Source organism: Pituophis catenifer, unplaced genomic scaffold (assembly GCF_029215685.1).
Source record: "Pituophis catenifer annectens isolate HBS135680 unplaced genomic scaffold, rPitCat1.0.hap2 SCAF_10, whole genome shotgun sequence".
Classification (NCBI taxonomy): Eukaryota; Metazoa; Chordata; class Lepidosauria; order Squamata; family Colubridae; genus Pituophis; species Pituophis catenifer.
In genome coordinates this window covers 6,609,703-6,627,608 of record NW_027256890.1, presented here as the reverse complement: position 1 = coordinate 6,627,608, position 17,906 = coordinate 6,609,703, and the positions used below count along the sequence as shown (strand labels likewise).

General features: G+C 44.5%; 1 protein-coding gene across 1 annotated transcript in view; it reads right to left on the bottom strand.

Annotated features, from left to right (window-relative positions):
* The window catches only part of EP400 (E1A binding protein p400), a 98,987-nt gene that overhangs the window by 57,903 nt on the left and 23,178 nt on the right, over nucleotides 1-17,906 (bottom strand). Inside the window, 10 exon segments of the mRNA XM_070951598.1 lie at nucleotides 783-952; nucleotides 2,660-2,796; nucleotides 3,704-3,881; nucleotides 5,756-5,949; nucleotides 8,115-8,216; nucleotides 9,061-9,150; nucleotides 11,058-11,115; nucleotides 12,201-12,250; nucleotides 14,505-14,583; nucleotides 16,599-16,739. Of these exon segments, the coding sequence (XP_070807699.1) occupies nucleotides 783-952; nucleotides 2,660-2,796; nucleotides 3,704-3,881; nucleotides 5,756-5,949; nucleotides 8,115-8,216; nucleotides 9,061-9,150; nucleotides 11,058-11,115; nucleotides 12,201-12,250; nucleotides 14,505-14,583; nucleotides 16,599-16,739 (1,199 nt within the window).

Sequence of the window (17,906 nt, the reverse complement as noted above, 5' to 3'; positions counted from 1 at the left end):
TCAGCCTTCAGATGGAGAGTCAACAGCCCCCAGGTCTGGAGGTGGCTGATGAGGAGGAGGAGGAACAGCTGGGTCCAGTGCCTGACGCACAGATGAGCAGAAGGCAGAGGAGAGGAGAGCAGTGGAAATCTATGGGCCGGTCCTTGGGATGGAAGAGCCACTGCTGCTAGCGAAGCCCCACCCTAGCTGTGGGGATAAAAGGCAGGGGGTGGAGATGAATAGGTGTGACAGACAACTATTCGTCTCCTTGCTGGACAGACTTGTTAGTCTGCATTGAGAGAGAAACTTTTTGCCGGGGCTGCTGGCGCTCCTAATAAAGGAATTAACTTCAGAGGGTTTGGCGTGTTTTGGGAGCTGGGTCAGAACAGTTCAACTGCAAGTGGGCCTGTGTGCATATGTACACTGGCCTGCCACTAGTGTGAGTCCAGCTAAGTCCGTCTGCACCGGCCTGCGGCCCGGTTACGAATAGACCATGGCCCGGTAGTGGGCTGTGGCTCAGGGGTTGGGGACCCCTGCACTAGGCAGCCTCTCTTCCTCTCCTCCCACAAGGTCACGCCCCCCATTCCATTACACATAGGTTCTCTTTACACACAGATACAGCTTCTTAGCTTCTTTTGAGAAATGGAAGTAGAACGTGAGCCAGAGAAAGCTGAATTTGGATTCCTGGCCCAGACGAGGCTCAAACCATGGAGGGGGACAAAGTGGCCTTCCCTACGTCACGAGAACCAGGGCTTAAGTGTTCCACAGGGGGGAGAAAAGGCGGATTTTGATGGGGCCCAGACCTGCGAAGGTGGAAGAGGGCTTCCCAGTGCTTCTCCGTCATGTTCTTGATCTGTTGCATCTCGTCCACAATGAGGTACTTCCATCGTATCTTCATGAATGCTTGGTGGCCTTTGAAGAGCTGCTTGTAGGAGGTGATGCAGACGTTAAAACTGTTGGGTTCCGTCCACTCCTACGGAAGGAAGGAAGGAAGGAAGGAAGGAAGGAAGGAAGGAAGGAAGGAAGGAGGGAAGGAAGGAGGAAGGGAGGGAAGGAAGGAGGGAGGGAGGGAGGGAGGGAGGAAGAAAGGAACAATGAAGAGTGGGAGGGAAGGGACAAAGGGAGAGAGGGAAGGAAGGGACAATGAGAAGGAGGGAAGGAAAGGATAATAAGAGGGAGGCAGGGAGGAAGGAGGGAGGGAGGGAAGGAAAGGACAATGGGAGGGAGGGAAGGAAGGGATAATAGGAGGGAGGGAGGAAGGAACAATGAGAGGGAGGGAAGGGACAAAGGGAGGGAGGGAAGGAAGGGACAATGGGAGGGATGGAAGGAAAGGATAATAAGAGGGAGGGAGGGAGGGAGGGAAGGGACAATGAGAGGGAGGGAAGGGACAAAGGGAGAGAGGGAAGGAGAGGACAATGGGAGGGAGAGAAGGAAGGTATAATAATAGGGAGGGAGAGAGGGAGGGAGGGAGGGAGGGGAGGAGGCAAAATAAACAAAGATTTAGATCCTGGAATCTACACCTGTATTAACTTGGTGGGTTTAAAAAAAAGCTGTTGCAGGAATGATCCCCTGTATCCCAGTCCCCTATTTTCTGTCAGGTGAGTGACAACATTCCAGGAAAACCTTTGACATCTCCCTAAACTTTTCTTTCTGAAGAACAAGTAACTTCCATGCTTCTTCGCAAACCATAACTTAAGAAAACCCAACCGGGGCTTAGGAAAACTCAAGCCATGAGTGCACAAACTCAGTCAATCAAAACTCTTTTGGCACACCATTGGTTAAGAAAGCCCAACCACTCCCCCACTCCCCACCCCCCCACCCCCCACGCTGGCTGGGAAATCTTGAGAATTGAAGCCCAGACATCTTCAAGAGGTCACAACCAAATGGGTGAAAGTCTGCCAGGGTTGTCCCAAATGTCCTTTTTTTTTTTTCCAAGAGGCGACTCGACTTCCTTTGTTTTTCCTTGAAGACATTTCGCTTCTCATCCCAAGAAGTTTCTTCAGCTCTATAGCTGAAATCCAGGTTGCCTTTAGAAAAAGCACCTTTGGGACAAATGGATGAAATGGGTGGTAACCCCACCCCCAATGGATTTGAACCAATGGTGAAATCCAAATTTTTTTACTACCAATTCTGTGGGCGTGGCTTGGTGGGCGTGGCTTAGTGGGCATGGCAGGGGAAGGATACTGCAAAATCTCCATTCCCACCCCACTCCTGGGGGAAGGATATTGCAAAATCTTCATTCCCACCCCACTCCTGGGGGAAGGATATTGCAAAAATCTCCATTCCTACCCCGCTCCTGGGGGAAGGATACTGCAAAATCTCCATTCCCTCCTCACTCCTGGGGGAAGGATATTGCAAAATCCCCATTTCAGGGGAAGGATTCTGCAAAATCTCCATTCCCACCCCACTCCTGGGGGAAGGATATTGCAAAATCCCCATTTCCATCCCACTCCTGGGGGAAGGATACTTCAAAATCTCCATTCCCTCCCCATTCCTGGGGAAAGGATATTGCAAAATCCCTATTTCCCCCATTCAGAGGTGGTATTTGCTGGTTCTCTGAACTAATCAAAATTTCCGCTACCGGTTCTTCGAACTGCTCAAAATTTCCGCTACTGGTTCTCCAGAGCCTGTCAGAACCTGCTGGATTTCACCCCTGATTTGAACTAATAAAACCACCAACCTGTCTTTTCATTCTTAGTTCTCGCTGGGTACCGATGTAGAGGAGGATTTTTAGGCCGGGGCACCAACGTTTGAGCTCCAGCTCCCACTTCAGAATGTTACAACTTCGGACGACAACAAGGTGAGGACCCCAATCCCCTAAAAAGGAAGACCAAGAAGAGAGTCTAAGAATCCATCCATTGTATAAACAGAGGCATAGGATCAAGATCACGTGAAGGACTAATACCACTTTATAAAACCCTAGTAAGACCACACCTGGAATAATTGCAACCAATTTTTGGTTACTGTACTACAAAAAAAGATGTTGAAACTTTGGAAAAAGTTCAGCAAAGAGCAACTATTCTCTGCTCCTCCTTCTCCCTTTCTCCTTCCCCTCCTGTTCTGTTCTGTTCTGTTCTATTCTGATCTATTCCTGTTCTGTTGTTCTGTTCTATTCTATTCCAGTTCTGTTCTGTTCTGTTCTGTTCTGTTGTTTTGCTCTGCTCTGCTCTGTTCTATTCTACTCCTATTCCTATTCCATTACCTGGCCCATTTACACGACTAGCTGGCCCGTTTAGCTCTACAGAGAATCATTAAAACTGCCCAGAATATCATCGGACTCCAGCTACCAGCCCTGGATGACATCTTCGCATTTCGCTGTTTGAGGAAGTTGCACAACATTCTCAGAGACTCTTCCCATCCTGCTTACAATCTTTTTGGACTGTTGCCTTCTGGCAGAAGATACAGAAAAATTAAAACTCGGACCACACGTCTTCTGAATAGTTTTTATCCCAGAGCTATAATTGCACTCAACAATGAACTAAAGGGCCACCATCGGTGAGCTGTTGGACAGCATTACTTGGTCTGTTGTGTGGATATTGGGTGGTTTAGGGGTGGGGAATTGTGGTGGGTGGGAGTGTGTTTGGGGATTGTTGTGTGTGTTGGACCTGGTCTTTGGGTGTTCAGTGAATTTCGTTGTATGGGTATCCTGTGTATACACGTACCATGACAATAAAAAGTTATTATTATTATTATTATTATTATTACATGACACAAGAGCGCGTACCTTCGTTGCAGGCCAGGTGCGAGAAGAAGGCGATGATCTGCACTGTCTTCCCGAGGCCGGCTTCGTCAGCCAAGATGCCATTCAGCTTCTTCTTGTAGAGCTTGGCCAACCAATCGAGGCCGATCTTCTGGTACTCTCGGAGGGAGCCGTACAAGAGGGGAGGGGTGTTGTATTTGACCTGCAAAAAAAATCGGGCAAACACATTTCTTCCCCTCCGTGACATTGTGCTGCTCCCTTCATGACACTAGTCCTCTTACAACAAGGTCATTTAGGGACTGTTCTAAAGTTACAACGGCACTGAAAAAAGGAACTTTTTTCACACTTAGGACCGTTGCCTCTGCGGCATCCCCATGGTTATAAGGAATCAAAATCCAGATGCTCATGTGACATGGGGATGCTGCCATGGTCATAAAGGGTGAAAAACAGTCGTATGGTTTTTTTTCCCTCAGCGCTCTCTTAACTTTGACCACTAAACAAAAGGTCACAACTTCTTATAAAGAAAATGCATATAAAATGTTTTATAGAGGGCCATTTACCACTTGCGAGGTTAGCTAGAATGTTTAAAAACATGTCTAGAAAATGTTGGAAATGTAACCCAAAGACGGGCACATTTCATCATATGTGGTGGACTTGTGCTAAAACAAAACAAAAAAAAATTTGGGCAAAAATACACCGATGTTGTGGTCTGCCAGCAGCCTGCGGAGCTCACAGCAGAGTTGGACAGAGAGGAGGCAGGGGAGGACCATGGGCCAATCCTGGAGTCTGGGGAAAGCTCGGACGAGGGCTCTGCGTCGGAGGCAGAGAAAGGGCCATCTAGGAGGTACGTGCTACTTCTGGAGCCTCCAGAGTCAGACCTCAGCGAGGAAGAGGAGCCTGTTCCTAGTCCGCGCATGCGCAGAGCTGCCAGAAGGCAAAAACAGCTAAAATAAAAGGGACGACTCAGGAGTAAGGCCTGGAGATGATTGGCCCCTCCCATAAGGCTTAAAAGAGAAGCAAAGGCATGTGGGCCTTTGCAGGAAGCAACGTTTGTTCATTTGGTTCAGTTTAAAGCCTGAAGCTCTGTTTGGTTCTAGACTCCGTGTGGCTTTGCCAATTAGGTCTTTGGCAGCGTGTCAAGGGAGATAAAAGTGGATGATTATCCTGATAACTAATTGGGACTCAGCTGTGAATGAACGTAATTCACAGCTGTTGCAATAAAAGAGGTTTTTGGGACTACTCGTGTGTTTTAATGACTCAGGAAGCCTAGGTCACAACAACCGATGGCTAGAAAAGATGATAGGGAAACATGTAGACTTTAAACATGAACTGTTCTTTTTATTAGGGATGATATCAGAAAAATTTGATAAGAGAAGTATGCATTTAGTATTACACGTTTTAACAGCAGCAAGGATTATCTTGGTACAATATTGGAAAAATGAAGAAACACCTCAAGATGAAGAGATAATGAAGAAGATATTAGACTCTGCATTGAAAATCAAACAGAAAGAAGACACAGAATATTATCAAACTTGGAATTTATTTTACCAATGGTTGAAAAAAAAGGGGTGGAAAGTAAGAATTGGCAACTGAATGGAGCTGAGAGTTTACTGGCCGGATGCCCTTCCTGTCGCCAATGTGGAACTTTGTTCAGCAGATAATATTCTCATTGTGCCCAGAGAGAGGCCTCTACCTAGGATACTCTCTACTCTGCCTCTACCTAGGATCAAACTCACAGCCTCCCAATTGTGAGTCGAGAGCTCCACTTCTAGGCCACTGCACCACTCTTTGAACGATCACTAAATGAGTGGCCATAAGTCAAGGACTACCTCCATATGGGTGATCCGTGGTGTCAGCGGAGTACCTACCCGTTCCTCTTGAGTACATACCTTGAGTATTGTTAAGCAAATTAAATACCCAGACAACATGATGTTTATTAAGCACGAAGGAATGTAATTAATAGAAAATTAATAAAATTTATTTTTTTATATATAAAAAAAAGTCATAAGTCGAGGACTGCCTGCCTACCACCAGTGAAATCAAGACCAACCCAACCAAACCAACAGATGGATTTACCGCAGTGGTGATCCGGGCGCTGCCTTTCGGCAACAGAGCTTCTGCTGTGGCTGCCACTTCGGCTATATCTCGCCCGCGGTTCTTGCTGGCCATCATTCTCTCGGTCCCCTTGTACTGCTCGATGCTGAGGAGAGATTCGATCGAGATGACCTCCTTTTGAAGGAATTCCCTTTCGACCGGGTGATCTTCCATGTCTAAATAAAGAATAAATGTTTTTTTTTTTTTTAAACACCTCAGTTTTTATTGTTTTGATGAGTGCTGTGCTAGGTATTTTCATTCATTCATTCATTCATAGGTGATATTCCATTTTCAAATAAAGAATAAATAACTACCAAGGAGCCTTGGTAGTACAGTGGTTTAAAGCACCCTGTTATTAAGACCAACTGCCTGCAATTACTGCAGGTTCGAATCTCGCCATGCTCAAGGTTGACTCAGCCTTCCATCCTTTCTAAGGTAGGTAAATTGAGGACCCAGTTTGTGGGGGCAATAAGCTGATTTTGTATAAATATACAAAAGAATGAAGGCTATTGCTTAGCGCATTGTAAGCCGCCCTGAGTCTCCAGAGAAGGGCAGCATATAAATCAAATTTTTTAAAAAATCCTTTTTTTAAAAAAAAATCCTGTTTTTATTGTTTTGATAAGTGCTGTGCTAGATATTTTCATTCATTCATTCATTCATAGGTGATATTTCATTTTCAAATAAAGAATAAATGCTTTTTTAAAAAAAACAAAAAAACGTTTTTATTGTTTGAATGAGTGCTGTGCTAGATATTTTCATTCATTCATTCATAGGTGATATTCCATTTCTAAATAAAGATTAAATGTTTTTTTAAAAAATCCCTGTTTTTATTGTTTTAATGAGTGCTATGTTAAATATTTTCTTTTCTTTCTCTTTCTTTCTTTCTTTCTTTCTTTCCCTTTCCTTTCCTTTCCTTTCCTTTCCTTTCCTTTCCTTTCCTTTCCTTTCCTTTCCTTCTTTCCTTTCCTTTCCTTTCCTTTCCTTTCTTGCATACATTCATGCATTCATTCATGCATTCATTCATTCATAGGTGATCTTCCATTTCTAAATAAAGATTAAATGTTTTTAAAAAAAACCTGTTTTTATTGTTTTAATGAGTGCTATGTTAGATATTTTCTTTCTTTCTTTCTTTCTTTCTTTCTTTCTTTCTTTTTTTTTTTCATTCATTCATGCATGCATGCTTGCATGCATGCATGCATGCATTCACTCATAGGTGATCTTCCATTTCTAAATAAAGAATAAATATTTTTTTAAAAAACCCTCTGTTTTTATTGTTTTAATGAGTGCTATGCTAGATATTTTCTTTCATTCATTCATTCATAGGTGATCTTCCATTTCTAAATAAAGATTAAATGTTTTTTTAAAAAACCCTGTTTTTATTGTTTTAATGAATGCTATGCTAGATATTTTCATTCATTCATCCAGCCAGCCAGCCAGCCAGCCATCTGACTGGTATTCTACCCATCTCGCTGAAAGCCAAACATTGAACAAAACATTAAAACAATAAATAAATTTTAAAAAGTCAATTTAAATAAATCTAAGCAGGACAGAGGGGGAGGGAGCAGAATGCATAGAGAGAGAGAGAGAGGAAGTGGGGTGTTCTCTATCCCATCAGTCACCTCCAACCAGGGGTGGGCTGCTGGGGGTTCGGCAGAACCTCTAGCTAAGATTTTGTGCAGTTCGGAGAACCCCCAAATCCCACTCCTGGCTGGCCCTGCATACTCCGCCCCACCCCTACCAGCCCATTTTGGATGCAGGTAAGTGCAGGGCGCACGCACGGAGGCTCGGGGAGGGTGAAAAACGGGCCTACCGGAAGTCTTGGAAGGGCGTAAATGGGCCCCTTTCCGGCCTCCAGAGGGCCTCCGGAGCCTGGGGAGGCCGTTTTCCCCCCTCCCAGAGGTTCAAGGAAAGCCTCCAGAGCCCAGGGAGGGCAAAAACACCTCCCCCCCACACCATGGTGCAGGAGGCCGACTAGGCCACACCCACCATGGCCATGCCCACCCAACAACCGGGCAGAGAACCCCTTGCTAAAATTTTTGAAGCCCACCCCTGCCTCCAACATGCCACACCACCACTAGAGTCTCAGGTTACTTGGCCTAGCCATGCCTTCAAAGGCCTTTCAAAAAGCCAAATGATGGGAGCACTCTGACCATGGGGTGGGGGCAAGATAATCCCTCCTGAATATCTCAAAATGCCCCCAGAATACCTCAAAATTCCATATCCACGCCGAGGATTACATTAATGGAGCTGAGTGACGGAAAGCTGAACCGGTCCACCTCTCTCCGTCCAAGCTGGTCCCTTCTAAGAAAGCATTTGGAAAGGAAACTCTGACAGGATGTACCTTCGTCGCTCGTCTCCTCTTCGGGCTTCGGCTGGGGCCAGTGGAAGTTCTCAGCAAAGGCTCCTTCGTACATCTTCATCAGATCATCCAAAGGCAGCTCAGCTACAAACGAGACGGGGGAGATCAGAATTAACAGATTAACCGAGTTGGAAGGGACCTTGTAGGTCATTTAGTCCAACACCCCCACCCCCACCCAAGCAGGAGATCCTACACCATTTCTGACAGATGGCAGTCCAGTCTCTTCTTCAAAGCTTCCGGCAACTTCTGTTCCATGGGTTGATTGTTCTCACTGTCAGAAAATTTCTCTTTATTTCCAGGTTGAATCTCTCCTTGTTCAGTCTCCATCCATTATTCCTTGTCTGGCCTTCGGGTGCTTTGGAAATAGATTGACCCCCCCTCCTCTCTGTGACAGCCCCTCAAATATCGAAAGACTTGCTATCATGTCTCCCCTGGTCCTTCTCTTCACTAGACTAGCCATGCCCAGTTGCTGCAACCGTTCATTATATGTTTTAGTCTCCAGACCTTTGATCATCTTAGATAGATTCATATTAACAGAACTGGAAGGTACCTTGTAGGTCATCTAGTCCAACCCCCCACCCAAGCAGGAGATTCTACCTACACCATTTCTGACAGATAGCAACCCAGTCTCTTCTTGAAAGCTTCCAGGGATGAAGCTCCCATAACTCCTGAAGGCAACTTCTGTTCCATCGGTTGATTTTCATTTGCTTTGATTGTGGGAAGCTGGCAAGGAAGGTTGCAGGTAGCGATCATGTGATGTGGGGGGGGGCAGTATCGTTACAGGCTTGAAGAAATGTTATGATTCAAATCTGGAGTTAAATCTTGGGGGTTCGTGGCCACAAAAGGTACTTGAAGGGTGTCTGCAGGCAAGAAAAATTTGAGAAACATGGCACCTGCAGAAAAACGGTTCAGCCGTCGTCGCACTCACCTTCCTTCGCCAGCGTGGACAGCTCCATCTGATGGTTGACATTCCCTTCCTTCTTTTCCTGCTCTTCTATTGTCTCCTCTTCGTCTTCCGCTGAAAAGAAAACGTCAGGCCCACGGGTCAAACCAAAGAGAGGAAGGAATAGCCGTATGCCGGAATATTCTACCTGCCAGCGGGGACTTCTGTGCAAATGGAGAGCCACCTTTACCTGTATTTTCTAAGCCGAACAATTTAATAGACCGCTCACTTTAAGATGCCATTTTTGGGTGGGTGGGTGGGCGTTGCAGAGTTCTCCCTTAAAGTCTGGCTGATGAATACAGATTTAAATTTCAGGAATTTCTGATCATATCATTTGATGCAGTGGAATGCAGTATTGCAGGCTACTTCTGCTGACTGCCGGCTGCCTGCAATTTGGCAGTTCGAATCTCACCAGGCACAAGGTTGACTCAGCCTTCCGTCCTCCCATGGTCGGTAAAATGAGGACCCAGATTGTTGGGGGCAATATGCTGACTCTGTAAACTGGCTAGAGAGGGCTGGAAAGTAGTATATAAGTCTAAGTGCTATTGCTATTGTTCTTCCTTTTCCCCATCCATCCACCCACTCATCCAAAGTGGCTAGAATGCAGTATTGCAGGCTAATTTTCTGGCTGCCAGGAGTTCAATCCTGACCGGCTCAAGGTTGATTAAGCCTTCCATCCTTCTGAGGTGGGTAAAATGAGGAGACCCAGATTGTTGGGGGAAAAGATATTGACTCTGTAAACCGCTTAGAGAGGTCTGTTAAGCAATGTGAAGTGGTATATACCATATTTTTCGGAGTATAAGACGCACCTTAGTTTTTGGGGAGGAAAATAAGAAAAAAGCTGATTGGCAGGTGGATTGGCCTCCCAGAATACCCCCAATCAGCTGTTTCCAGAGGTGAATTTTAGCAACAGGTTCCTTCAGCCTTCCATCCTTTCTAAGGTAGGTAAATTGAGGACCCAGTTTGTGGGGGCAATAAGCTGACTTTGTATAAATATACAAAAGTATGAAGGCTATTGCTTAATGCATTGTAAACCGCCCTGAGTCTCAGGAGAAGGGCGGCATATAAATCAATTTAAAAAAAAAAAAAATTGAGATGAATTCTTTGTCACAGAATTCTGCTTTGATTCTTCAGCGGGTGAAAGCAGAACAGTAGTTTCCCTCTGGAACTAAAACAGAATTCCAAACTGGAGCTGTTACTGTTTTGTTTCAGTCCCAAAGGTGCTTTTTTATTTTTTTCAAGAGGCAAGTGGACTTTGTTTTTTTCTTTGAAGATGTTTCGCTTCTCACCCAAGAAGCTTCTTCAGCTCTGACTGGATGGTGGGGAATAGAAGGATTTATACTCCTTGTAGACAGCTGGTCATTTCATCCTTTTAGAGGGTCACTGAGGCCACTTGGAGGTTTACCTGTGTCCTCAGGGTCACCTGAGTGGTGCAAAGGGGTGTGGAGCCTTCTTGGAGCTGCTGAAAGGTCTGTGTTATAGAGTGGAGATAGATGATGTCATATCCCTCCCCTTCCATTGAGAGAGGGCTGTTCAGTTTTGACATAGATGGCCGCTTTCAAAGCAGTGGTTTTCTCTGTCCAAAATGTGGGCTTTGCTGCCTTCCTAAGAGTGGCCAATCAGAGCTGAAGAAGCTTCTTGGATGAGAAGCAAAACGTCTTCAAAGAAAAACAAATAAAGTCCAGTTTAGCTCTTGAAAAAGCACCTTTGGGACAACCATGACCTGGATGGCCGAGAATCTCTATAGATATTTTGTTTCAGGTTTCACATCTTCTACCACGCTGGTGGAGCAACACTAGTACCGTGCTTCTCTGAAAATAAGACCCTATCTTATATTTTTTTGAACCCTGAAATAAGTGCTTGGCCTTATTGCCATGCGCTCAAAAGCCCGATTGGGCTTATTATCAGGGGATGTCTTATTTTGGGGGAAACAGGGTAGATGAGATGAAAAGGGTGGATCAGAAGACCCACCCATGACCGACCTTCATCGTCTGTTAGAGAAGTGCTGGCTTTTCTCTTTCTTCTACAGGACCACGAACCCTACAAAATGAAGATATATCTATAAATGCTGTGCATCTGTTTTAGAAGGGTCCTTCTCCCTAGCCCTTTCATGCATGATTTATTGTTAACTACCTCAAAGGAGGAAGAGGACAGAACCAACACCCTCCAAAATTGTGAAGAAGAGGATGGGGAAGATCTCCATCAGGGGCCCCGCCCCAATGGAAAAACAGCTGCCCATCGCAGCGGAAATTATTGAAAGAGGCTGAGATATAGGTAGCTTCATATTAACCAGCTTGCTTTTTCAACGGTGATCAAAGGAAACTGATCAACAATGGCTTTGTATTATACAGTAGTGGCCAAAATTGTGGAAACCTTTTGGGAAAAGTGTATTTTCTAAAACTAGCTAATTACACCACCTTTTTTTTGGGAGTAGTATCATAACATTATATATCAATGGAAAGATAATTTAATCAAGAATGTAATGCAATAACTTTTATGAAGGATTTGCTATTAGAATAGCAGTTACAGTATAAAGAAGAAAAGTGAAACATGTAGAAAAAACGAGATACACAAAAATGATCACCCTGTCAGTTAATACTTAGTTGGGTAACCTTTAGCATGAATGACGGCCTTACGACGTCTTCCCATGGAGTGAACCAAGTCTTTGAGTTCTGCAGCTGTTATCATGTGAAACCAAGATTGAATGATGGCTTCTATTAACTGGGTTATATTGCTGGGTCGCTTCTGACTAACAAGTTTCTTTAGTCGGCTCCATAGATGTTCAATTGGGTGAAGGTCTGGGCTATTCCCAGGCCATTCCAGCAGTGGAATAGGATTATCTTTAAACTCCAAAAGAATAAATGGTGTTATTAGCCATCAAACCTCAAAAATACACTTTTCCCAAAAGGCTTCCACAATTTTGGCCACTACTGTACATCCCTTTCTCATTACGGCTTCCCATCTTCCCACTATATTCCTTATATAAGAGAAAGCTGTTTACTGGCAGCAGATCTACCACTCTCTAAATATACTTCTTGAAAAATTGTAATTTCAATCATCGTCAAATGTGCAATAGGTCCGGAGTTATCAACAGGGAGACAGGAGGGGGTGGGGAAATCCCTTACCGACTTGTTCCCTTTTTCCAGGATGTCTTCTAAGTGTCTCGAGTCTTTACCTGCAAAATGGTTACTCTTTTTAGGCACCTTTTTTTAAGTCAACCAACTTAAGATGTTAGCCTAGCATGTCAATTTGGCCGGGAGCAAGAAAATAAACCCAGTGAAAAGATAATGTTTAGAATAGAATAGAGCTGGAAGGGACCTTGGAGGTCTTCTAGTCCAACCCCCTGCTTAAGCAGGAGACCCTATATGATTTCAGACGAGTGACTGTCCAGTCTCTTCTTAAAAATAAAACACCCACGATTTCTGGAGGCCAGCTGTTCCACTGGTTAATTGTCCTCACTGTTAGGAAGTTTCTCCTCAATTCCAGGTTGCTTCTCCCCTTAGTTAGTTTCCATCCATTGTTTCTTGTCCTGCCTTCTGGTGCTTTGGAGAATAATTTGACCCCCATCTTCTTTGTGGCGGCCCCTCAAATACTGGAATACTGTTACTATGTCACCCCAATTCTTCCTTTTTTTAGACTAAAGGTAAAGGTTCCCCTCGCACATATGTGCTACTCGTTCCTGACTCTAGGGGGCAGTTCTCATTTCCGTTTCAAAGCCAAAGAGCCAGTGCTGTCCGAAGAGGTCTCCGTGGTCATGTGGACGGCATGACTCAATGGCAAAGGCACACGGAACGCTGTTCCCTTCCCACCAAAGGTGGTCCCTATTTTTCTACTTGCATTTTTTACATGCTTTCGAACTGCTAGGTTGGCAGAAGCTGGGACAAGTCACGGGAGCTCACCCCGTTTCGCGGCACTAGGGATTCGAATCGCTGAACTGCCGACCTCTCGATTGACAAGCTCAGCGTCTTAGCCACTGAGCCATCACGTCCCCTTTTTTTAGACTAGCCAGACCCAAAACCTGCAGCCATTCTTCGTATGGTTTAGTCTCCAGGTCTTTGATCATCTTAGTTGCTCTTCTCTGCACTATTTCCACAGTCTCAATCTTACATATTCCCACAGGGCAAATGGGCTTAGGTCAAGGTTTTGGAGAGGTCCCTTTGCACGGATGGATAAAAGGACAGCCCAGGTAGTCCTCGGCTTACGACAGCTCATTCAGTGACCGTTCGAAGCCGCAACGGCACTGAAAACAGTGACTGAGGACAGTTTTTCACACTTACGACTCCTCGTTGTCACGTGATCAATATTCAGATGCTTGGCCACTGACTCGCATTTATGACGGTTTGCAGTGTTCACGCGATCCCCTTTTGCGACTGTCTGACAAGCAAAGCCAAGGAGGGAAGCCAGATTCATTTAACGACCGTGTGCCTAACTTAACAACCGCTGTGACTGTCTGAACAGCTGCCGGCAAGAAAGGTCGTAAAACGGGGCAAAAATTCACATAAGAATGAACATTTTGGGCTCAATTGTGGTCATAAGTCGAGGACTACCTACTCTGTAATGTTTTAGTCTGCCACCTGCTAACCTTTCTTCCTGATCGTAACTGGGGTTGTAAATCGAGGATTACCTGCAGTTCAGAATAGCACAGGGACCACATATGGTGAGTATGGAAACTGTGAACAGGTTTCAGGCAGAATTTTTTTTAAAAAAAAAATGAAACCCAAAAAATCTAGTTTCCCTCTTAAAATCATGCCTAATAAACAAGGGGAAAAACATGAAATTTCACCCGAAAATTAAAATAAGAAGAAGCTAGGACAGGGGTCAGCAACCTGCGGCTCTGGAGCCGCATGTGGCTCTTTCACCCCTCTGCTGTGGCTGTCACTCAAAATATGCATCACAACCGCCAATATGCAACAACCGCCGGCACGCGATTTATTGAGCTTTTCAACCCCCAGTAGGCCAACCATGGATAAATCCAAGAAAAGAAAAGTTTCAGAAGAAAACAGAACGTTTAATTCAACTACATATGCTAGTTTTGTGGCCGCTCAAGAAATAGTCAGGCACGGGAAGGGTTCTGTGGCTCCCGGTGTTTTCTTTTCTGTGGGAAACGGGTCCAAATGGCTCTTTGAGTGTTTAAGGTTGCAGACCCCTGAGCTAGGATGAAGGCGACACCAGGACCATTGCAGCCCAGCAGGATCTGACCATTTTAAGACGAGTTCTTTTAAAAGCCAACTGTTTAACACTGAGCAAGATCATGCTTCCTGCTTTGCAATATGCAAAATGACACGGCGCTGATGACGTCACCTAGTTGGGTAATGAAACGACTGCAAGAAAAAACCCCAGCTCAGAGAGCACCGAGGACACACCCACCCCACAGCTTCCTAGTCTGCAATATGGCAACCTCATGTTGTAGCAAACGACAGGGAAACTACCTTTCTTGGCACGCCTTTTCAAATTCAACGCTTTTCTCCTTTTCTCTTGAAATTCAATCTGCAGCTTTATTTCCACCACCTGGAAAGACAGAAAGACAGAAATAAATTTATAACCTTGCTTGATAATTATGACGATGATTGCATTCGCTTTACATGTCACCGGGAAAAAACCTGGCAGGGAAACTGAATCGAGGGGCTCTATATATAAAGTTTTTTTCTTTTTATTTCTCATAAAACATACATAAACGTACAATCTCTTAACCATTATTGTCACACATAATTATCTTTTGATTTCCATATTGGTTCATTCTTCATCTTAAAACTTTAAAATACCTTTGGAGTTGCTCTTCTACTATTCCGTATCTCCCTTCTTCTCCTGCTCCCCTCTTACCCTTTCCTCCCTTCTTCTATTCTTTTCAACTTTCTCCTTTCCTTCTCTCCTTCCCCTTCTCTCCTTCCCCTTCCTTTCCCCCATGGCTCCCCTCTTCCTCTCTTTCTAACCCTCTCTCCTACTCTTATTTCCACTCCCTCCCTTTCTTCCTCTCATTTTCCCTTTCTTCTCTCTCTCTCCCCTTACCTCCCTTCTCCTCTCTCCTTCCTATCTGTCCAGGTGAGGGGGTCTTTCTAAGGTGCTATTTCACTTTAGAAAGAATCTTCTAATGAGAGGAAGCGATCATCAGTGTTGTGGCTCTGTTACCTGAGCCTGTGTCATCGGCAGGAGAGGACTCCGAGAGTGAAGGAGAGGAGTTGGCAAGGCCTCCCTCTCCAGGACCCTCCTCTTTGGCAATGCCTTCGGTGTCCGCCGAAGAGTAAAAGATAGGGCTGGGGCCAAGCACATCCATGCAGCCACAGGTGGACAGTGATGAGAGTAATGAGTCTTGGCTGGATCCACACCAGCGTCACAGAGATAAGCACGCGCAACAGAAGAAAAGGCGTGCCCGAGATTAGGCTGAGTCACTGGACCACCCCCCACAGGGTATAAAAGGGAGCGTGGTGGCCAGTCAAACCTTGTGATGAACAAAGCTGAAAGCTTCCATGCCATTCTGCATTGCCGGACTTTTGCTATAGACTTTGCTGGATTATCTTTGGACTTGATTGACTCTGTAATTATTGAACATTTTACTTTGAGGTACCAGAAGCGGAGAGAAGTTATCTCTTCCCTTCGTGAGTAATAAACTCTTGGCAGGCAGCCACTAGGTTGTTGCCAAGTTCCGTTATCATAAGGAAAAGGATTTTGTCGGCTGGTTTGGTTTTTAACTCTTGGACGTCTGTTGGTGTGTGCGTGTGGGACGGGGACAGAACAATCACAAAGCCACCTAACCCATATTCTGTCTTCACCTTTCTCAGTCAAAGTTAGCCCCGTTATCTCTGTCTGCTTAAGGTACAATGATAATGACTAACAAGGGAAGATAAAACACCCTTGAGTAGGGATTAAGTGATCTTCCCTCCTGTCAAACAAAGGAACTGCAGCAGCTTTGTGCAAAATGCCTTTTGGTTAAAATTCTCAGCAAACCTTTGGATCCACACACAGCTCAGAGAAAGCTGGGGATTTTAATGTCAAAGTTACGTGCAGTTTCTCTGGACTGAGATGGATCCGAAATGTGAATTTCTAGGTGGCAGGGTTCATCCAGAATCACCAGAATACCATCCCAGGACAGTGGTGAAATCCTCCACGGATTGCCACCGGTTCACTGCCCATACATGCGCAGTGTGCGCCAAACACGCGCTGCGTGCATGCATGCAAAGTGCACGCCAAAAGCATGCTGCACGCACATACACAGTGCATGCCAAATGCGCACTTTGCACGGAAAAAGGAGGCTCAAGAAGGTAAGTAGAACAGCGAGGGGGGAAAACAGCTGTGCCGCACGATTTAGATTCACTAGAAAGCAGGATTTTCTACTTTCTAGTGAATGTAAATCACGCGGCACAGCTGATTGTCGGAAATGAACCGTAGCTTTTATCACTAAAGGTTCGCCCAAACCGGTGCGAACCGGTAGCATTTCACCCCTAGTCCCAGGGAACAATCCTCCCCCACCCCACCCCCCGCAGCTCGAGGGTTTCAGAAGTGACTGGCAAAGAAAGAGAAGGATTTACCTGTTCAATATTAGACCAGAAATATTCTATTTCTCTGGCAATTGTAGCAGCGATGCGCCTTAGCTTGATCTTCTCTTCCTTCTTCGCCCTCTCTGCGTTGAGCTGTTTCTCTTCGTGGTAGCGAGCCACTGTCCTGACCATCTAACGTAAAAATGTAAAAAGTAGGATTGCTAGACAGTGGGGTCTTCCACCGATTTATTACAGCTCTCTGGCTTTTACAGCGATAAAATGTTTTGACATTTGGCATTTTATATGCTGTGAACATTTTGTGAATGTTTCATGCATTCGTGTTGCATTCTGTGACGCCATACATACATACATACATACATACATATATATATAAAACGTTGTCCACATGAAAAAGCCAGCTATTATTAATTTTTTTTTTTGCATTAATCATTAACTTTTCAAAAGCTCCCCTATAACAAAGGTTTATCTAATCCAGAACTGACTACAGCAACTTCCTTCAAAGCAGCACACACGCCATTTGCCTTAACTTTTAATTCGCAGAATACCTCCGCTCCCATGATTCTTCCTAGCTAAGGAATTCTGGGAATTGTACTAGCAATACATCTAAACTGGGGGGGGGGTGTTCCCCCCCGAGAATGGAAAGTTTAAGATGTGTGGTCTTCAACTCCCAGGATTCCAAGCCAGGTTTTTTAAAAATTATTTTTATTGAACAGTTTTTTTAAAACAAAAAATGTTTTGTTAGGAAGTATTCTGGTTTCATCTCTATTCACTGTTTGGTTAGCTCTTCTAAGTTTATTCTTATTCTATTCCAATATTGTTTTACTGATTTTATTGATTTTTCTGAATGTGTAAAGTTGCCGCTCTATGCTAGTCTGTATCTTCTTGGGAAGCTTTTAAATTATTACCTGAATGTTGTTTTAAAATATTAAACTGAATATCAATACTTGCTTTGCGTTAGTTCTCTTGACAACTCACCTGAACAAAAAGACTGGGAATAAACTGAGTGAATGCTTTGTATGTATTTCATAATGGCTGGGTGGGTTTGCTCAAGAGCTGCAAAAGTTAGCATCCTGGATAACATCAGCAGAAACAGCTCATAAAGCACTGAAAAGTTATGCTATCTGTGTCCTGACTTACATAGGAATAGATATCTCTTGGGTTAGGCAATCTTGTGCACCAACCCAATTAATTCATCTCTAATGAATCTCTTCCACTTTGACATGTCATTATTCAACAGTTCATGGCTTGTTAACTAGCGCCCCCATTATGTTTGAACCAGAAAACTAGGGTGGATAAAAATCGATGGGCTTTTTTTTTAATTAAAAATGGATTTTTAAA